Source organism: Odocoileus virginianus, chromosome 5, assembly GCF_023699985.2.
Source record: "Odocoileus virginianus isolate 20LAN1187 ecotype Illinois chromosome 5, Ovbor_1.2, whole genome shotgun sequence".
Classification (NCBI taxonomy): domain Eukaryota; kingdom Metazoa; phylum Chordata; class Mammalia; order Artiodactyla; family Cervidae; genus Odocoileus; species Odocoileus virginianus.
The window spans coordinates 49,007,511-49,028,523 of record NC_069678.1 but is presented as its reverse complement, the minus strand read 5'-3'; the positions used below and the strand labels follow the sequence as shown (position 1 = coordinate 49,028,523).

Below are 21,013 nucleotides of genomic sequence, written 5' to 3'. Positions count from 1 at the left end.
GTTAATGTAAAACACACTTTATAGTAAGCACACTTACATGTTCTTTACTTTGGGGGAAAATATACCTACCTCCAAATTCTATTACTAAATCACTGTCCTGAAAACGCGACTACAGTATAAATGCCAATCTGAATGCACTTATTTTAACACAGAAAAGGGAAGAGGAGGAGGAAGAAGAGGGTAGCACCATGAATGGATCTACCATTGAAGATGAAGAGCAAACCAGATCAGGAGCTCCGTGGTTTAAGAAGCCTCTAAGAAACACATCGGTTGTAGACAGTGAGCCAGTCAGATTTACTGTTAAAGTAACAGGAGAACCCAAACCAGAAATTACATGGTGGTTTGAAGGAGAAATATTGCAGGATGGAGAAGACTATCAATATATTGAAAGAGGAGAAACTTATTGCCTTTATTTACCAGAAACTTTCCCAGAAGATGAAGGAGAGTATATGTGTAAAGCAGTGAACAGCAAAGGATCTGCAGCTAGTACCTGTATTCTTACCATTGAAAGTAAGAATTAATCACTCTTTGAATCTAGAACTTTCATTCTATTTAAAAATTTTTTTCTGAGAAAAAAAAATCATTTTTCTTCTTCTCTTTTTTAGCTGACGACTACTAGGTCCCCTTCCCTCTCCCTGGAACACACCCTCTCTCTCCGACTTTCTTACTACATCCATCTTTTCTGTGGCGGGGCCAAAAAAGGAAACTGGAAGTACCACTGTGTTGACTTCTTATTCCTTTCCCTAACAGTCTTCAAAAAACAAGCTCATCTAAAAAATACCTTTTTCCTTTCCAAAAGAGCACCAGATTCATCACCCCATTATGCAGTGTAAGTTAATGTGTAATTTAATGGGGCAAAGGGGGGGAATTTACTCAATTATTCTATCAGAACCTATTACAAATGCTGTGTATGTTTCATGTTTACAGCAATTAAGTTTTAGAGAAATTATAAACAGGACACATTTTGCATGAATAGACTATCATTTATGAACTAATCACACCTAAAATTAGTCTGAAATAGATGAGTAGTGAATTTGGAACCTATCAATTTAAGTGGGCTTTCCCCTCAGTAGTGCATCATCTTGGCTGTTGTAGTTTCAAAGTCTTTCTGGAGCAGAGATGAGGGGATAGGGTTGTCATTTCTCCCTCTATGCAGAGAGAACACAAAACAAACCAAAAATTAAAAGACTTTTAAGAAACAACTGCCAGAGCAAATATGATGGATACCACTGCCTAATATGGAATGTTGGGAATATAAAACATGTATTTTTCAAATCTGTGTAATATATATTCAAGCTTACAAAAAGTAAATTTATGTTGTGACTTTCCTCAGCAAATTATATTTTAATGAGAAAACTTTGTATTAATAGTTCATGCAGGAGAAAACATAATCAAAGATTTTCATATTTAAAAGAATTAATTAGGTGTAGGGGAAAATGACACAATCATCAATTTTAGTTTTTAAAGTGAGTTTGTAAATAATTAGCTATCATGTTCTATTATCAAGTTGTTTTATATTTTAGTTTTCTGGAAAACAATTTTATTTTACAATGTAAATCCATAATAAAGTCACTTCTGTATTTAAGAAAAGAGACAAACACTCCTTTATAATATTCACCAATGTACATTTATTTTTTTTATTGAGGAAACCATAATCAATACAAAATTACAGCAATCATATACCCCTTTACATACAATGGTATTAAAACAAACTAAACCACAGTTTGTAAAGTATTCAATTTACCTCAAGTCCAAGCTGCATCTCCCTAAGACACTGATCCCATCACAGTAGCCATTTTAAGCCAATCTTCTTTTTACACGGGTAGTTTCTGTAGAGAACACTTTTCTCAGGACGAAAATGCATTGAGCATGCATAAGAAAAAATATATATATGTGCAAATACATTTATGAGTTCCTATAAGGGGTATCACCGAAGAAAATAAAATCCTGGGACTTATTTGCTTTCTTAAAAGCACCAATTTAAAAAAATCCCTCAGAAGTTTATACTGTGGCAAGAAAACTCACGTGACTAAACAAAAAATAAGGTTATTTTCAGAGTCAAAATTATCTTTAGGTATTGTTAAAATACATTTTAAAGTGAGGCAGAATTTTCAGAAAATAAAAAGACATCTTTATTAACTAGTAATTTCTACAACCTTATTCTAAAGAACATAACTTTGCAGGTAGAAGTGGTTCTCCTGGCAAGAGTATTCAAACAAACATTATCACTTCTGAATATATTCCTATCTTCCTCTTAAGGTATTGTTTACCCCTACACAAACCCACTCCTGTAAATTAACTACTCAGGTATTTGTCTAAGAATATATTTTACAATGCTCATAAACAACTAGTATTAAATGACTAATTTTAGTATTAAAATCATTTTCATTTATTAAAAATAAAAGTTCACTTCCCATTTCTAAGAGAAACATCAAACTATAAGAATTCTAATTATCACCACACTATGAAATCTTAAAAACAAAAACATATTGTCAAGTTTAAGTGCTAAATAAGTCAATTTCAAGCCAAACATTGTCTCTACCACTCCTAACACCACTGCATTCAAATCAACTGGCTCACCTTTTCTGCTTTCCATTTATTTCAAGGTTAAGATTAGCGCCATTAAAAAAATGCCTGCAGTATCAATGAAGGCTTATGCTAATGAATAAAAAAATTCTCATGAGATAGAAACAATGCCCCAATATCTATTAGCATTCATATGTATTTTCTTTTATAAAAATGCAAACTACAACTAAGCAAAACTTGACAGGCTCTTAAGGTTCAAAGAGCTCCTTTATATTATCAATTTTAACATTGACTATTAAAACACATATACACACACATAAATGTGGTGCAATAACTATATAACTTTCAAAATTTAACATTTCATGGAACATTTAAGATCAAGTGAATAGCACTTTAAAATGAAAAGTGATCAAAAGCAGGTACAGTACACCCTGTATCATATATTACGTATGGGAAAACATTTCATTTTTCTCAGTTACGATTTGCCAATTTTACCTTCTACATTGAGCCCTTCTATGGTCCATGCTCATCGGCTCACCAATGGCATACACTCAAAGGATTCCTCTTTATGGGTAACTATCTCAGGACCTGATTTTATGAGCTATGATTTGGTGCTTGCAGCATCTTCAGCACTGTGTGTGAAAATGAAGGCAGTATTTTTTGAATATTTTTCTTTGTTGCAAAGATAAGCAGGAGTTTTAAAAGGATCAGCACATTTTAGAAATCGAATAAACAAAACTGATATGATGCTGCTTTAATACATTCATCTTAACTCAAAATATTTACCAGTTAATATTATCTATAAGAACACACAAACATTTAAAACTGGCAAAAAAATAAAATAAATGCAGCGTCAAGTTATTAAAAGTATTATAAATCAGAAAAATATTGGTTGCTATACAGATTATGAAAGGTTATTTGCTATACAGTTAACATTTCACTGATGCACATGCCTTTTATCAAACATACTGCCAGTATTTCTTTCGGTGTATATAAATAAAGAGTTAGGATAAGACAACTCAGTTGTCTTAAGAAAAAAATGTCATAATAAAACTCTGACCCATAACGTCCTTACTGAATTGCTATAGTTCAAGAACAAGAAAAAAAGTAAAGACTCCATAGCTTTGGAGGGCAAAGAAAATGTCTTGTCAATCATTAACAGACTGTGAAGGCTGTTGAAGTTTCTGACCAAATGATCTCCTAAATCTTGAAAACTATGTAACTTTCCTTTTAAAATTCTAACAATTTTTCTATATTAGGGAAAAGATTATAAAAAGTTTGGATGTAGTTTAATTACAGCAGCAATCTACTCATCATTTTTTTTAATAAAAAGAAAAATCAAAATAAAAACATCACCTAGAAAAGTAAACAGTTGTTTGAACAACTTACAGACTTTCCACTGAAATGGTAGCATAAATAACAAAATACATTTTGGGGAAGCAGTAGCAGATTGCTTTTGAATACACAACCACAAAAACCTCACAGGGACAACATTAATGTACTGAAATATTTATTTATATATGTCCTTAGGTTGTGCTTACCTGTTGCTTTTTGCAGCAGAACCTAAGGTGGAAGGTCTGGGAAGGCACTGTGAAGTATAAATAATTGCACTGTTTGCAATTAATAAAGATTTTAAACCTTAAATGAATCAAAATCAACAGCCTCCAATTTGTGAGTTATGATACTGAATCCAACTGAAAACTCTCTCTTCAGTTTAATTAATAAATGCACCACTTTCCTAAAAGGTCATCTATAAAACAGTATCATGCAAAATAGTGAAACTGTTCACATCAATACCCTACTCTTAAACAGATAACTCCTTAACTATTAAAACTTCAAACTAGAACTACATATCCATATCTAAATAAGGGCAAGGGAAAAGTCACTCTAGGTTCTATAAGATAGTCAAAAACATTTCAAAATATCTACAATGAACTGTACCGCTATTTTCTACCCTATAAATAATCTCAACATTTATGTCCTGTACATCTTCCTTTTATAGCATATTCAGAACAACAAATGGTGCTCCCCTACCAATGAAAGAACTAGTATATCTATTTAGGAAATGGTATTAAAACCACTACATTGCTTAATATTTGCAAACTGAAAACCACCCTGTCTGATACATTTCAAGTCTTTCAAATTAATATATAAGATATGCATTATTTTACATTGAAAAGCAATATATTTTAGGAGCACCAATGAGTAATACTATTCAACTTTGTTAATGATGAGTTTTCTTTAGCTATAGCTAAAGCATATCAAAAATACTTACCCATTAAGCTCACTTAAAAAAAATACAGATCTATGAATATTCTATGTTAAATTAAGAAGCAGTTATGGTTTCCAAGATATAAGCACTGTATTCCAACATAATATTCAAACAAAGTACGGCATTTGCATTATGTGGAACATTGACAAAAAGATACTGTTGCAGTTCATCAATTTGTCATTCTGATGTACTTACAGTGCAATGCTCCTTGAAGGAACACAATCAAGGATGATACACAGCACAGTCCTCCTCACCCCTACAGAGCTAGTTCTATACTGGCTGGATCAAACCTGCACTTCAACAGACAATGGCAAGACAGACTGTATTTGCATGTAGTCTAATATATTAATATGCAAAGAGCCAACAAATATGCAAAGAGTAAAACAATGGATTTCAACAAAATATCAGAACTTCAGCATGAGTGTTATAGAGTAATAAAATGATTTCAAGTACATAAAAAAATTAAGTTGATTCAATGATTGGACTTGTGCATTTACAAAACGAAGCTTATCTATACTGCAAAAAGGAAAAAAAAAGAAAAAAGAAAAAAATAGCTCAAACATTTTCATACCGCAATAATGTTTCAATGGCAGATGCACTGTAGCTATACTTTTTGCATACTATTCACTTTTTCTACCCTACATTAGAAAGAAACACACTAATATTGCATACCTTGCAAAAGCTCCTTTACATGGAAAAAAAAAAAACTGTTCTTATTATAGACTACTCATATTTACTATCTGAAAACTGTTTAAAATTAGTTATGCTGAAACAGTCTTGGAAATCAAGTAATTATCAAATTAAAAACAGAAAGGTTAACTGTTATAGCAGCAGTACAGGTCTGAAACAGTGGTCATGTATAAAAGGAAATTTCACTGTTAATGCAATGGAAGTATGCCAAAAGATCATTGTACACACATGCAGTTTTTAATCAAACAGAAGGAAAAAAAATGAAGATATCAGGATTACTTGTGCTGAAAACAGCCAAATACAATAAATGGAAAAGATCCTCCAATCTACTACTATACTGCAAGGGGGAAGAAAACATGCCAGTGTTTAAAAACTCAAATTAATATTTCATGGGGAAAGCTTATATATTTGTGTATATGTATCTTAATTTATCATTACTAAGAAATTATGAATTCTTTAAATACCCACATATCCAACTTACCGACACAGGAGGTTTCATATCATTTATTGTAAAGCACAAAACAGGCATTTTAAAAGTGAAAGTATACATTGAAAAAAGTACATTTATATCACAAAGCATTAACCACATAATAGTTGCAAATACATTTGCTGGAATGTGTACATCTACACTAAATACTAAAAACAAACCAATTTTCATTTCTACACAGAAATATTAACCTCCTATCAGTAGTGATAGATATTTTGTACATTTTCAAAAAAAAGAAAAAAGAAAGAAAGGAAGAAAGAAAGGAAAAACACTATTTAAACCAAAAACAAAATTAAGATCTTCATCAAGCCGTCTGCATCCATATATTTAACAAAGGTTTTTTTCCCCCACACAATGAAGCAAATACTGTATTGTCCACTTCTTATTATTGGCCCTGTGCAGAAGAGATACATAAGAAATACACAAAAAGTTAAAGAAAATCCTTTAAATGGAGCTAACTCAGGAGTGAATCCTCTAAGAAAGAAAAACTGGTTAATATAAATGGTGGTGGCTTCTTGCATGATTTGCAAATCCCTGGGGGAAAAAAGTTTATTTTTAAAATCAAAGGCATTATAGAAATATTCAGCACTCAGATGCCAGAAACAATATAAAAAACAAACAAAAAACCCAAACAATATACCACAGTACTTCATTTATAGTTTTGCCAGATAAAAATTTAAAAGGCAAACAGAATCCCAGACAAAAGTAAACATGCATAGAACATGACTGAAGTTGAAATCAACACATGAGCAAGTTTCTTATACCTGAGGTGCTGGAGGATGCTGCGGCATTCCCTGGGGACTTGTCTGGGCATAGTAGGCTGCTTGCTGTCTATAGTACTCAGCCCAGGCTGCACTATAATCTGGCTGACCACCTGGTGGAGCACCAGTAGGAGCAGGAACTGCTTGACCTTTTGAGAAAACAGAACAACTTTGTTGCTGTAACCACAATTAAAAGCCCCAAAGAATCTCATTTCTAATAAAAACAATACCTTGCTTCTTGTAATATTCCTCCCAAGCCTTTGAATAATCTTGTGTCTGCCCTTGTTGACCTAAAAAAAACCCCCTAAATTTTAATACAAAATTATATCCACTGTTAGTACAGGTTATAAAGACAAAAGCACAGAGGGTCAGAATTGCTCCTGTTCTATTTTTAATATTCCTTAGTGTCAAAAACTACTCTATAATTAAAAAATCAAAATACTCTTTAGTTTCTTTTTGCCATACTATCATAACTTTCAGTTCTTTAGCATTACTCTTTAATAAAAAACAAAACTATCTACATAGTTTCTTGATTCAGTTATAGTTTTTATGAACTATTCATATTCTAAATTGAGTCAGAAACATGCAGTCCACGGTTCCCCAATGGTTATGTTGGGGGGAATGAATGGACCACTATTTTTTGTAGTTTTTTTCTCCATTCGGATTTGTTACACTACAAGTTTTAAAATAAAATGAAAATCTTCAGTGAAGAGAAAGAATATTTCTTGAGAAACAAAAACCCAGTTAAAAGCTATTATTTTAAGATCTGGCCAAGATTTGTTGTTTCCAGATTAGTAACCTATAAACTATGTATAACACTAATCTTCAAGATATCTTTTAATTAATAAGATATTTACTTTTAATATGCTGTGCTCAAATGATAACAATTTTATTAAAAATAACCTGATGCAGGACATAATAATCACTATTGAAGAGGTTCTAAGCAATAAAATCAATAAAACAAAGCTCAACAGCTTTCAAAGAGGTCTTTTTTCTAGGTGACTTTCCTGAATTAAGAGACTGAGACATAATCAAATGTAATGCATGAAACTTGAATGGGCTCTGCATAAAAAAAAAACAAAAACATAATGACAACCCCACCTCTCACACACAAGTAGCTACAAGGCATTGTTTCTGACAACCAGGGAAACTTAAATATTATTAAAAATTTATTTAGAGCAATAGCTTGCAACTTACTTTGAAATGGCTCGGGCACCAAAACAAGTATATATACACACAAAGTACACATGACAAGCTTTTTGAAAATGGTGAATCTGGACAGAAAACATACATATGGGTGTTTGCTGTACTGGTTTTCCAATTTTCTGAAGGTATTAAAAAAAACAAAAGTTGGAGAGAAAGAGAACCTAATTCTTCCTACTTAAGTCCTTTATTTGAACAGAATTTTATTTAGTTTGTAATTCATTTGGCTTTATGAAGTTATGACAGCCACACAAAAACTACTCAGAGAAAGCCGTTTTATGTTTGTTAGATGTGCCAACAAGGCAGTTTTAGAAAATAGTCTATCACCATCACAAAACTGGTTAAAGAATAAAAGCAACTGAGGAAATAAAAATTGAAGATGTATGACTTAAAAAACATAAGAAACTCCCCCTACTTATACAGGTAGCAGCAGAGAAATCCTATATTCTCTCAACAAAATTATCACACTTTCGTTTTCCACACTTTTTAGGAAATGAATTCAATATTTTTATTTTATGAGACACAATTCAAGTAAATCTAAAATCAGTCTCAGTATTTAGACAACTGCCAAATATCCTGGTACTAAGAATAAAAAAACCACACAAATTTTTTGAGGCCAAATTTATTTAAGGCAACAACAACGTCCACTTCAGGTTTAAAAATGGAACTAAACCTCATTCAAAGATACTCATTTTTAGAGTAGAAAAAACTACAGTATCATGGAGACATATCAAGAAAATATCAAACTCAAATGTTCAATGAAAAAGCACCCTCCAACTCAAATATTCCTGTGGAAACCTGAAAGTAAACACATTAAAACTCCAAGGAACATAAATACGTGGTTAAGTCATCAACATCTGACACTCCAATCTTGAAAGCATCCATAGAAAAACTCATTCCACTCCTATATGAAGAGCAAATGCGATTGTTTTTGCTCAGCTGCAAAGTAGGGAAAGAACTTTTCCCATCTAACCTGTTTATGTTTTGGCTCTTCCTCTAGCCTCTTGCCCTTTGGAAAGGCATGTACTTAACTTGTTCCCTTTATTCTTTTCCTCAGTTCAAAAACTGTTTTGAACTGGGACAGTTTAGTTTATACTTCAGTAGAACATTACTTAACATTTACATGTAACTTGACATTGTATGAAGTCTTAATTTCATTTCATTCCAGAGATAAGACTTACCACCCTAGAGTTCACATGCAACACTCCATTACAGCCTAAGAGACGGTTCTGCGTGAATAGATTCCATCCTCAGACACCTTTATCTTTCCCACAACCACTCTCTCCTGGCTCTTTTAAAGGCTTAAGGTATCATATAAGGGTTCAGAGTTCACCATATCAGAGCTTAACATTGAAAGGGCCTCCCTGAAGTCAAACTTATCCCAAAATGTCATCACTGACTCTCTTTCAAATAGAAACTTCCTATATCTCTATTTTGAAGCCCTGTTTCTCTTTAGGGAGTTTACTTCTTAGAAAAGTTTTCTTTCGTTCTAGCTTCAAAAGCGCACACATCCAGATTACTATCATTCCTTATATGGCAGCAATATGAATTTCTCAGTTTCTTTCATTAACCTTCAAGAATTTTCTTAACAGAAAAAGCTGAAAAGGCTTCAATGTCTGGGACAGTTCTCCTAGTATGGTGACAAGGGTACTGGATGGAAATCAGGACATCCAGAGTCCTAGGAAATCCCACCTCTGCCACTTGGAAGAGTAAAAATCTCTACAAATAAAGGAGTTGATTTGGAGATAAAGATCATTGTCTCTCTCTGGTATTCTAGTACTCTTTTCTTTCCCTCTCATTTAAAAACATCAAAGATTAAACTGATTAGTTTTATCCTTAAGGTCTCTTATTTGTAGCTATCCTAAGAAGGTCTTAAGTACAAGCAATGCACTTAGAAAATATCAAAGTGGTTAAGTAATCAATCATATATATATATATAAAATCCAAAACAAAAGAAAACTTACACAGGAAAAATAGATCTTGTAGCTATCATTAAGGGAGAAGGAGATGGCAACCCACTCCAGTATTCTTGCCAAGAGAATCCCGTGGACAGAGGAGCCTGGTGGGCTGCTGTCCATGGGGTCGCACAGAGTTGGACACGACTGAAGCGCCTTAGCATGCATTCATGCATTGGAGAAGGAAATGGCAATCCACTCCAGTGTTCTTGCCTGGAGAATCCCAGGGACAGAGGAGCCTGGTGGGCTGCCATCTATGGGGTCGCACAGTCGGACATGACTGAAGCGACTTAGCAGCAGCAACAGCAGCAGCTATCATTAAAGATCACCTAACATTATTTAAGATTTACATTTAAGGGGAATCATTCAACCAGTTCACTTTGCTCATAAAATTAACAGCTTATACTTGCAGTGCTACAGAAAAATAACAAGTGAAAAGAAGCAAGGGTTAAGGAGGATCTTCAGTCAAACATAGTGTTTTAAGTTATTTCTATACCACCTTTTCCCACAAAGGTTTCAAGACAGACAAGCAGACTACCTCTATAATTACAGTTTTATACAGCAGTCAGCAGGGAAAAGAACACAACTTTTAAAAAGACAAAGTGAAATGTCTACCCTTAAAAATAAAGATTTGAATGGTTAGACCTGGCAGATTATACAACACATTTTGGGTGAGTAAAACGTGAATTTATTAAATACCTAAGTCTACCAACAAGGTTTGTTTTTACCCCATTTCAATATTAATGTAGGGATCATATAAAGCATACTGCCCATTGTGAAAATACAACTCTTTAACCTTTAATAATCACGCTACTTCATAAAAGCTAGAGTGACCACAGGTCATGACCACTATGTTGTTAAGGAACGATTTACTAACAGCATTCCCAGTTTTTCTCAACAGTATCCCAATTTGGGCAATAAATTGTGTGATCACCCTAATTACAGTATTCTGCCTTAAAATATTTTTAAAATTTCTTTTCACAGAATTTCAGTTGTTGTAGGTCTGCCTGAGATAAGCTGGGTCAAGCTGGCCCACAAAAACAAAACATTCTTATCACCAGTTATATGTACTTTGACATAAAGATTAATAGAATCACCATTCTGGAAATTTTTTTCTGTGAAAAATGGCAAACATTCTTTGGCAAATAATCCTGAAATTTACACTGAGAATCAATCACAAGTAGACTGTTATCTTATGATAAACCTATCACCAATAGATACTTTCAATATCAGTGCAGAATGGGCAAGTTTGTATGATTAGCTTGTCTGTCATTTAATTTTAAATGACTAAGAGAATAAGTACCCGAGAAACAGCCTGATCTATCCAGAAATACATCATCGGATTTGAAATGGTCCCTGAAAAATGCAAACTCAGGAGACAGGTTCAGAACTTGGGCCTTCTTAAGAGTTCCAAAGTCTGGTTCCACCACTCTGTAGTTGTGTGACTTGTTTCCCAATCTGTACATGTGTACATGCATACATGTACTGTACATGGACATATGTACTGTACATGTGTCAGTAGCCCCCCACCACCCCTACCCATGGTTTTGTTTTCTGCAGTGAAGTGACCTAAGGTCAACTGTGACCTGAAAATATTAAATAAACAATTCATGAAGTTTTAGACCGCACATCATCCTGAATAGCAGGATAGAATCTCATGCTGTCCCTTTACCTAGCATATCCCACTCATTAGTCACTCAGTAGCCATCTTGTTTATATTGACTGTCCTGGTATTGCTGTGCTTGTGTGTCCAAGTAACCTTTGTTTTACTTAATAATGGCCCTAAAGTGCAAGAGGAGTGATGCTGGCAACTAGGATATGCCAAAAAGAAGGCTTTTCCTTTAAGTGAAAAGGTAAAAAGCTATCTATTTAATAAGAAAAAAATTGTATGCTGAGGTCGCTAAGATCTACAGGAAGAACAAATCTATTAAACTGTGGCAGAAAAAAATTCATCGAAGTTTTGCTGTCACTCCTCAAAATCCAAGTTACGGCTACAGTGTGTGACATATGGTTGGTTAAGATGGAAAAGGCATTAAATTTGGACAAGGTAATTTTGAGAGAGGTCATTCATGCACACTTTCCTTCAATATAATTGTTCTATTTTATTAATGTTGTTACTCTCTTACTGTGCCTAATTAATAAACCTTGTAACAGGAAAAAAGCATAGTACATATATAGAGCTCAGGACGATCTGCACTTTCAGGAATCCATGCAGGGAAGGGCTTAGAACATATCCCCCCATGGGTATGGGGGGCGGGAACCACCGTATAGTTCTTTTCACTCACAGGAGTTTGCAATAGTGTATTTGCAAAGTACTTTTATTAACAACTGTACTCTCCATTAGAATATAATAACCAGAAGGGTAGGACTCCTAGGTGTTACGCCCACAATCACATTCTCAGCATCTATTTCTATGCTTAGCATGTAATACACATTCTATGTTTATTGAATGAAGACAGCAATTCTAGGTGACTGTTTCCTTTTTCATATATGCAAATGTTATTTAATTAACTTCCTTTATCACTGTAGGTTACTTCTGTATCTGTTTATTTTGCAGCAAAAAATAACATTGCACACAACCAATTTTTGCTTGGTGCTCTATATTTTAGTTCCAATTAGTAAGTGGCTGATAAATGTGTTTAGAAATAAAAAAATTTCTTAACCACAATTTAAACAATGATTTGTAATGACCATGATACTTGAGAGAGTTCAGTGATTTTGGAATGTATCCTTCTACACATCAAGATTTTAAATTATTGAATGAAAGAAATCCAAGGTACTAAAACCATGGAAAAAACATGCTTTTTATAAAAACCTTTAACCTTTTAGTGTGGTATTTACCGAATATTTAAATTTAATAAAACGCATAAAAAATGAAATGTAGAACATACCCATTTTCTTGTAGTACTCTTCCCAAGCCTTGGTATAATCAACCTGTCCAGCTGGAGCTGGATTCTGCTGATCTCCTTATTCAGGAAAAACATAAAAAAATTATGATTAAGATTTTTAGAAAGCAATTTTGGCCCTCCTGGGGTTATTTTTGTCTATGTGTGAGGGGAGTTGGGAATAGTCTGTCACGGGGACTGAGGGGAGGGAAATGCTGTGTGGTAGTGGCATCCTTGCTGGTGCCAAAGACCCACCCAGGATTCTGGGGGAACAGAGATAGTGGGCAGAGAGATGGTCTATTTACCTAGAAGAGTAGTTATACTGAGCATGTAAGTAAATTCATTGGTCAAATAAGAAAACACACTGAAGATACCAGGTCTTTCACCATGTATAAGCATGGAAAACAGAAAAGCTAGGAAAAAACTTTCAAGTCTTAGAATAGAATTGCAGGTTATATGAATGTATAGTTTAAAAAACATATACACATATGGATATTTATGTATTTTTATATGTATGTAGGTATGCATGCATGTAAATTCATTTCCTAGTTCTGCACACTGAATGGAGCTAGTTGCGTTAACACCTCAGTGACAACGAACACAACTATTTAGCTTCTAAATATCATCATCCACTAAAAAAAAATCAAGGCTCCTTGGAAAAATGGTTAATTCAAGGGCTGAAGCTCCAAAAGCACAAAGTAAGCATCTTATTGTGCAAGAAAGCAGGAAAGTGCTTAAAGAAATGACAGGCATGTCAAAAGAATACAGGAGCCATCTTGAAGGTGCTCCCGACTGGCCAATCCTAGGGCAATCTGGCTAAGTTTAAAATATAACCTACTAAATCCACACTGACATAAAGAAATAAACAGAAAAAAAAGGAAAGCTCTTTCTTATAGTAAATATAGTAAAATACCACCTAATAAATGTAGAAAAAAATTATCATATTTGTAATTGAAATTAGGTAGGCAGTATCAACCAACGCTAAGGCCTTCAATGAGGAACAGAATCCTAAGTTTAGTTGAGAAATCTTAGAAAGTTTAGCTGTGGTGTTATGTTTTGATCAGAAAGGTAATTTCTCTTTGCTCTAATAGTTTTATAATTTGTACTAGTTCTTTATTTCTGTTCTCATTTGTTTTTAAAAAAGTTAAAATTATAAATCACATCTAATCAAACTGAATTGTAAAACTTCTACTGTGTCTTTAAGGAAAACAATAAAATTATCCCACTTGTCCTGCCAAAAAGAATAGAACAGTGGTATAATCACAGTATAACTCTTCTGACAATATTAATTTCAAAGAGAAAAATGGTGATTTTATAGAACCTTGGCAGACCTCATTCATTTTTTTGTGCTGTTCTTGCCATATTGTATGTAAGCAGGAAACATGATCATGACCTCATCTTCATGAGAAAAGGTTGAAGGGACCTATGGTTGACCCATCACAAAAGGTCTGTACTCTTTTGAAAGAAAAAGATAGGAATTATTTTTTATTTTCGATTGGTGAGAAACTGTAGGAACAACTGGTGAAATGGAGTAAGGGCTATGCCTTGGGATAGTAAAATATATCAGTGTTGATTAACTGATTCTGAATGCTGTGTGATGGCTATATATTTTTTGAGAAACACAGAAAGGAGTACTTAAGGGTAATGGGCCATTAAGTCTACACTTTGGTCTTAATGATTCTGAAAAAGACTAATGACAATAGATATGGACACATAAGATAGGGTGATGGAACAAATGGGGGGGGGATATACACATTTAACAGCTAGGTTATCTGGGTATTCTTTGTAATGTTCTTACAACTTTTATTGGTTTACCAGTTATCTCAAAGTAACTTGTTTTTAAAAAAGCGAAGGCTACTTACTTAAGCTATTAACTGAGTGTTATAAATATGGGGGTATTATACACTGATATACTTCATATATATAAAAAATAAAATTCTCTAGTTACCATAGTTACCTTGTCCATTGGTCTGAGTTGTAGTTGGTGCACCAGCAGGAGCTGCAGGTGGTGGCTGTGCTTGTTGCTGATAATAGTGAGCATAATAAGCAGCCCAGGCTGCTGAATTTGGATCCGTTCCTGTTTTAGCTAGAATAAACAAAAGTTATGCATTTGCATCTAAAATCCATAATCAATTAATCACACACATACCCCTCTCTAACAAATAAACAGAACTCCAAGTTAACTGGACATTAAAGAATAGAAGGTGAAAAAAAAAGGTGGAAACTTCCAAATTCTTCTATTATTTTTACTGCCATAATTATCTTTTATTTTAGAAAACTGAGGCTCAGATAAGTTCCTAGAAAACTAGCTTGTGGCAGAGTTGGGATAGGAATGAAGATCTTTTGGTTTCAAATCCAATGCTTTGTCTTAAACCATCCTGTGTGGTTTTCCTAAACCAGGTTTGCCTCAAGCACAACAGTCCTTATGAAGAATTTACAGGGACTAGCCCGCATAAGAAATAATTATTTTGTAACTATGAACTGTCGTTATCTTTTTTCAATGAAGAGTAAATTAAAAAATCTTGGAAAAAGAAATCGAGATTAGCCATATTTCATCTCATCATATTCAAGTGATTATCCTAAAAGATAAATTTGATATCACTGTCCTATTTGAAATTCTTTATTTCCTGGTGTCTTCAGGACTAATAAGACTTTTAAGGACAGCATATCATTCAATGTTTTTACCAAGATATTTGGACAGCCTGGCTTCTACTTTCCTTTCCAGCCTCTCTCTGCTGTCAGTATGTTTCCAATACTCAAGGTCTGAACACAGTAAACTGGCTGTATTTTTCAAGTCATCATGCTCATATCTGGGCCTTTCAGCATGTTACGCTTCCTGTGCACCTGATTGACCCTCACTCAATTCTTCATAAAAAACTGATTCATTAACGGTATGGGACTTTTCAGTCAGAAAAAGAAATCCTCTTACTGATTCTCTTACACTTGGGAGTATCATAGGATATTATATCTTTATTAGTTTATATCCTCAAGAAAAATCCTGGTAATTTCCTTAATCAGTCTATATCTATATGAAAACCAGTCTACACATATGACTAATACATACCAAGAACTTACTAAATTCATTCAATATAATATTCATTCATCATTTTATAGATAAAACAGAACAGTTCAAAACTTGCTTGCTATCCCATAATTAGTAAGTTGTAAGAGTAGGACTTATTCAAATCTCTTACCTTCTGAAGTCAAAGTTATGGGACTTACTACACAAATCTTTCATAATCCACTGGTTTTTTATAGGAAGATTTAATTCAGAGAATACTGACTTTATTGTCAATACAGGGTCACATTAAAATACCAGGGTATTTAACACAAAATCACAATTTCATTTAAATAAAATATTTTGGTTTTACGAGCAATATCTAATCCTAGATGCTATCTTTTAGCTAAATGGGTAAGTAACTTCTTTCCCAAAGGCACTGCTGAAAGCCACACTGAGTAATACCAATTCTTAGAGGAGTGGTGACTTCACCACTACTCCAAGTGGGAAAATGAGATTGTGATACAGAGACCATTTCTTTTTTAAAAAAAGCAAAGGAAGATCAGCTTTTACTTTCTATACAGAGATATTCAAACATATAAACCATCTTTTTTTTCAGTAGCTTGAATGAACAGAAAATAAAGTTATATTTGGTCTTCATCAGCAACTCTCACTTCAAGGGCATGGCCTCATACAAGGACATCAAATCTTCTAGGCATAAAGTATAGATGAGGAGCTACATTATTTTTTTTGGGGGGGGGGGGAGGAGAGAATAAGTGCTTTACGATGTTGTGTTGGTCAAAGACCACTTCTTATTTCCATCATTTCTTTCAATCTTACTACTTACCTGAACAGAGCACCCAAATAGGTGCAATCCTACAGATTCAAGTTAACCAATATAAATCTGCCCCTTAACTTTCTCAGTCTCTTCAGTGGTGTGATTCTTCGGCTTAATAACACCATGCCTTAGCTTACAAGAGGGAAAGAAAAGTTCTTCCATTTTTAAAGACTAACTTTTAGACTATTATACAATAAATCATATTTGACCTTTCTTCTGATAAGTCCTTCTATTAATTGCACAGTATTGCTAACACTTTAAGTACCCTCTTCTGCCTCACACTCAGACGTCAGCACACTTCTTGAATGTGTGAGAGCTGAGGTTATTTGCTGTCATGTTGTATCATTGTATTCCAAAAAGCATACCTCTTATCATTCCAAAGAGCATGAAAAGTGAAAGAGAAAGTGTGTGTCACTCAGTAGTGCCTGACTCTATGTGACCCCATGGACTGTAGTCCACCAGGCTCCTCTGTCCATGGAATTCTCCAGGTAAGAATAGTGGACTGGGTTGCTACTCCCTTCTCCAAGGGATGTTCCTGACCCAGGGATTGAACCCAAGTCTCCTGTATTGCAGGTAGATTCTTTACTGAGTTACAAAAGGCATACCTCCTATGAAATTAAGGTATGTTAAATATAGGACCACCCTCAAATACCAGAAATGTTTAATAAAGTTCACTAAAACAATTTTATTCAAATCAATTTAGCTGTTTTTAAATATATATATACATTTTATATATATATATATATATACATACACTAGTATGAAAAGGAATCCTTAATTAAGTACCTTCCTGCAAAATACTCCAGTGAAAGAGTACACAGTAGGTGAGAAAAAAGGATCATAAAAATGACTGGTTTCAATGAATTCCCTCTTTGACCATAATGGAAAGAAAACTACAGGGTAGGAAAAGATTCATGAATAGGATAAAATGTAACAAATGCATAAATCCCGATCTGAACAGAAAAAATCTTTATCTAAATGAAATTTTAAGAGTTCCATGCAGATATTTAACACAGGCCTGACTTTTACTCTAATATGTGAAGTTATCATATCAGGAACACTAGAATAGACAACTTGCATATCTTATTTGAGAATCTATAAGTTTAATGCCAAAGTACTAAACACTTCAATTGACTCACATAATTTTGTAAACAAATATACATTATTCTTTCAAGGATAATGTCACAATTAACAGACGATATATTTGATGGCACTAGCTTCTAAAACCTAACACACTACTTCTTCCTATAGCTTTGGCTTTTAGCATTCTGCTGTATCATTTCAGAAACAGAGAAAGCCAAATGAGGCAGAAAGACTCATGAAAACAGACCATATTCACAACAGTCTTATTTGCTATAGTAGAACCAGAAGTAACACTCCTGTTAAAGGAGTGAAACAAGTACAGAGAATGCACACAATACAGAATCAACACTAGAACACTTAATGAATGTAACAGGAGTGGAAAGCAAAAACACAGATTATACCCAAATGATAATCATCTTTTACCTGGATCTGGAGGGGCTTGTTGCTGCCAATGTGGATATGCATTTCCCCACCCTTGGGGAGCATAAGGGGCTGGAGGGCCACTGAAAAGACAGAAATCAATTTAAAAATACAATTTACCCAATCTGTAATCTTTGAGGAAAAGCCAAGAGCAAAACTCAAACTTACTGAGGGGCAGGCCCAGGCGGTCCTGGATTATAAGGTGCAGGGTTATATGGTCCCATTGGAGTTCCTGGTCCAGGAGGCCCAGGAGGCCCATGGGGGCCAGGGACACCATGGGGCCCATGGGGTACTGGTGGCCCTAAAGGATTTACTGGGCCCTGCAAAAAGACAAAAAACACAAAGACAATAAAGGTTAAACATTTCAAAGGTCAAATAACCTTTCATTTCTACCCCTTTACCTACCCACCATCGAAAATTTATGTTTTTCCTTATTCCTTATCCATGCTGCAAAATATCTAACTCTACCACATTAGTGAGACACGTAAAATTAATTCAAATTAACAGTATTAGCAAAGACCTGATACGTTTCCTTTATCTTTTACTCTTTTCAGACTACTCCCCTTTCCTTGTACAATGCTTACTTTTACTATTTCCTTTATCAAGGAAGCTTACCAAACATCGAGTTCTTCCTTTACCCCTTCTCTCTCTGCACCAACTCTACATCTACTCTCCTAACATTAAGCAGAGAAACATCTTAACAACATAGTGAAACGGCTGAATACTTTACCAATCACAAATAATAAACCAATAATATTTAGCAAGTTCTTCTTCAACAAACTAGCCCTCCTCCTAGCCCTTCTGTCACTGAACCCCATTTCAATCAATAATTTAAGTTCATTTTCTCCCTTACCCTTTATCATAATTTTCCAAATACAACAAAGATTCCCTTTTAATTAATAAGTCACAGACTATTTCATATTCATTTCATGTTACAGCATAATTAATAATGCTTAGCTGATTCCTTTTTGATAATCCAACTTCTAAGTACCACTAGATTCATCTGCTCTAAAATAAAATACAGTTAGTACTCACCATGTGCCAATTTGGACAAAAATGCTTAATCTATTTGGTTGTCAATTTTCTCACAATAAAACTAAACTTCAAGACTTTATTATCCCTCACTTCTATTAGCCATAACTTATTCTTTTCAAAGAGTAAAAAAAAAAAGATTACTGGAAAAAAAGTAGCAATATTTTTATAGGCCAGGCATGCTTTTAAGTGATAGACATACATATTTCAAACACTTCATCCCAATAATCCTGTAAGGTAAGTATAATTATCCTCACTTTCAGAAGAACGAGAGGCAAAAAAAGAGTGTAAATATCTTCCTCCAAGATCATGCAGTCAATAAATGATTGAGAGTATTTTGAACCCAGATAGCCTGACTCAGGAGTCCATGTTCTTAATTGCTTTTCCAGAACAACCTGTCTTGTATGTCCATCAATCCAAATGCAATCCTAATTTTGCTAATGATAGCAAAATCCAAAACCAAGGCGCACTAATCATTCTTCTGGCATCAATTCTTGCCATTACTGAGTCCAACAATTATTTTCCTCATGTTTTTGAATAATTATACTTATTCTCCTAATCAGAGAACTTAGAATATTTGTGTATATTTTTAAGGTATTCTTTGTGTCTTTTCTACATCTATTTTTGTTTTCCCAAGCACAGAGAACACCTCATTCAGAGCATGGCAAACATCAAGGAGAATTTTCCTATGATATTCTAATTATTATTAATAAATTAAGAAGCTCCCTCACAATGTTAATTCTTCACAGTAAAATAACCATAGCAAAGCAGTATTTTGGGGGCTCTAAAACCACTGCAGATGGTGACTTCAGCCATGAAATTAAAAGACGCTTGCTCCTTGGAAGAAAAGTCATGACCAACATAGACAGCATATTAAAAAGCAGAGACATCACTTTGCTAACAAAGGTCCGTCTAGTCAAGGCTATGGTTTTTCCTGTAGTCATGTATGGATGTGAGAGTTGGACCATAAAGAAAGCTGAGTGCCAAAGAATTGGTGCTTTTGAGCTGTGGTGTCGGAGAAGACTTTTGAGAGTCCCTTGGACTGCAAGGAGATCCAACCAGTCCATCCTGAAGGAGATCAGTCCTTGGGTATTCATTGGAAGGACTGATGCTGAAGCTGAAACTCCAATACTTTAATAGTTTTGCCACCTGATGGGAAGAACTGACTCACTGGAAAAGACCCTGATGCTGGGAAAGATTAAAACCGGGAGGAGGAGACGACAGAAGATAAGATGGTTGGATGGCATCACCGACTCAATGGACATAAGTTTGAGTAAACTCAAGGAATTGGTGATGGACAGGGAGGCCTGGAGTGCTGCAGCCCACTGGGCTGCAACGAGTTGGACACAACTGAGCGACTGACCTGAACGCACTATTTCCTCATTATTTTCAAACTTGGATAGGCATCAGGATCACCTGGAACATTCTTCTAAAGTTAGACACAGGGCCCTACTGCAGACATTCTGAACTACAACTATATGTTACATGTCGAAATGTAAAGCACACAAGCTGTCTACATTCCAAATTCCCCTAGATGACTGTCTGGAGCCAGTCTAAGAAATAGGATAATGTAAAGTTCTACTGTAATGAGGGGGGAGGCTTCTGATTCTTCTTTGCCTCACCAAGGTTGCCCTTAATAAATAGTAAGCAAGTAGTAACAGTCACCAAGTAAGTCCTTAATAAATAGTTACTTCTGGTTAACTATCTATACCTTTTAGTATTTTTCACAACCCTCTACTAACCCTAATGTTATAACTCAAGTAATGTCATCTTGTCTTATTTACCCACACTCTAGTACAAGATTTTGAATACCTGTAACTATATAACTTTATTTTTTTTTTAACTGCTGAAGAATTTTTCTAT

The 21,013-nt window shown here is 34.4% G+C and overlaps 2 protein-coding genes across 27 annotated transcripts in view; one reads left to right on the top strand and one right to left on the bottom strand.

Moving 5' to 3' along the window:
* The window catches only part of NEXN (nexilin F-actin binding protein), a 53,702-nt gene extending 52,391 nt beyond the window's left edge, over window positions 1-1,311 (top strand). For 7 of the 9 annotated variants that reach the window (XM_070467876.1, XM_070467872.1, XM_020891960.2 and 4 more), the window contains 2 exons: window positions 153-510; window positions 606-1,311. In XM_070467876.1, the coding sequence (XP_070323977.1) occupies window positions 153-510; window positions 606-619 (372 nt within the window). In that variant the 3' untranslated portion in view covers window positions 620-1,311. Of the gene's footprint in view, window positions 1-152 lie in introns of all 9 variants that reach the window. The other 2 variants (XM_070467871.1, XM_070467875.1) reach the window with 1 other exon arrangement.
* A 293-nt stretch (window positions 1,312-1,604) lies between these two features.
* The window catches only part of FUBP1 (far upstream element binding protein 1), a 33,720-nt gene continuing 14,311 nt past the window's right edge, over window positions 1,605-21,013 (bottom strand). For 4 of the 18 annotated variants that reach the window (XM_020891966.2, XM_020891967.2, XM_020891971.2 and 1 more), the window contains 8 exons: window positions 18,287-18,438; window positions 18,122-18,201; window positions 14,728-14,865; window positions 12,786-12,860; window positions 6,967-7,026; window positions 6,740-6,885; window positions 4,068-4,114; window positions 1,605-3,158 (listed from right to left, as the gene is read on the bottom strand). In XM_020891966.2, the coding sequence (XP_020747625.1) occupies window positions 3,128-3,158; window positions 4,068-4,114; window positions 6,740-6,885; window positions 6,967-7,026; window positions 12,786-12,860; window positions 14,728-14,865; window positions 18,122-18,201; window positions 18,287-18,438 (729 nt within the window). In that variant the 3' untranslated portion in view covers window positions 1,605-3,127. Of the gene's footprint in view, window positions 5,094-5,977; window positions 6,370-6,739; window positions 6,886-6,966; window positions 7,027-12,785; window positions 12,861-14,727; window positions 14,866-18,121; window positions 18,202-18,286; window positions 18,439-21,013 lie in introns of those variants that run through there. The other 14 variants (XM_020891974.2, XM_070467882.1, XM_020891977.2 and 11 more) reach the window with 10 other exon arrangements.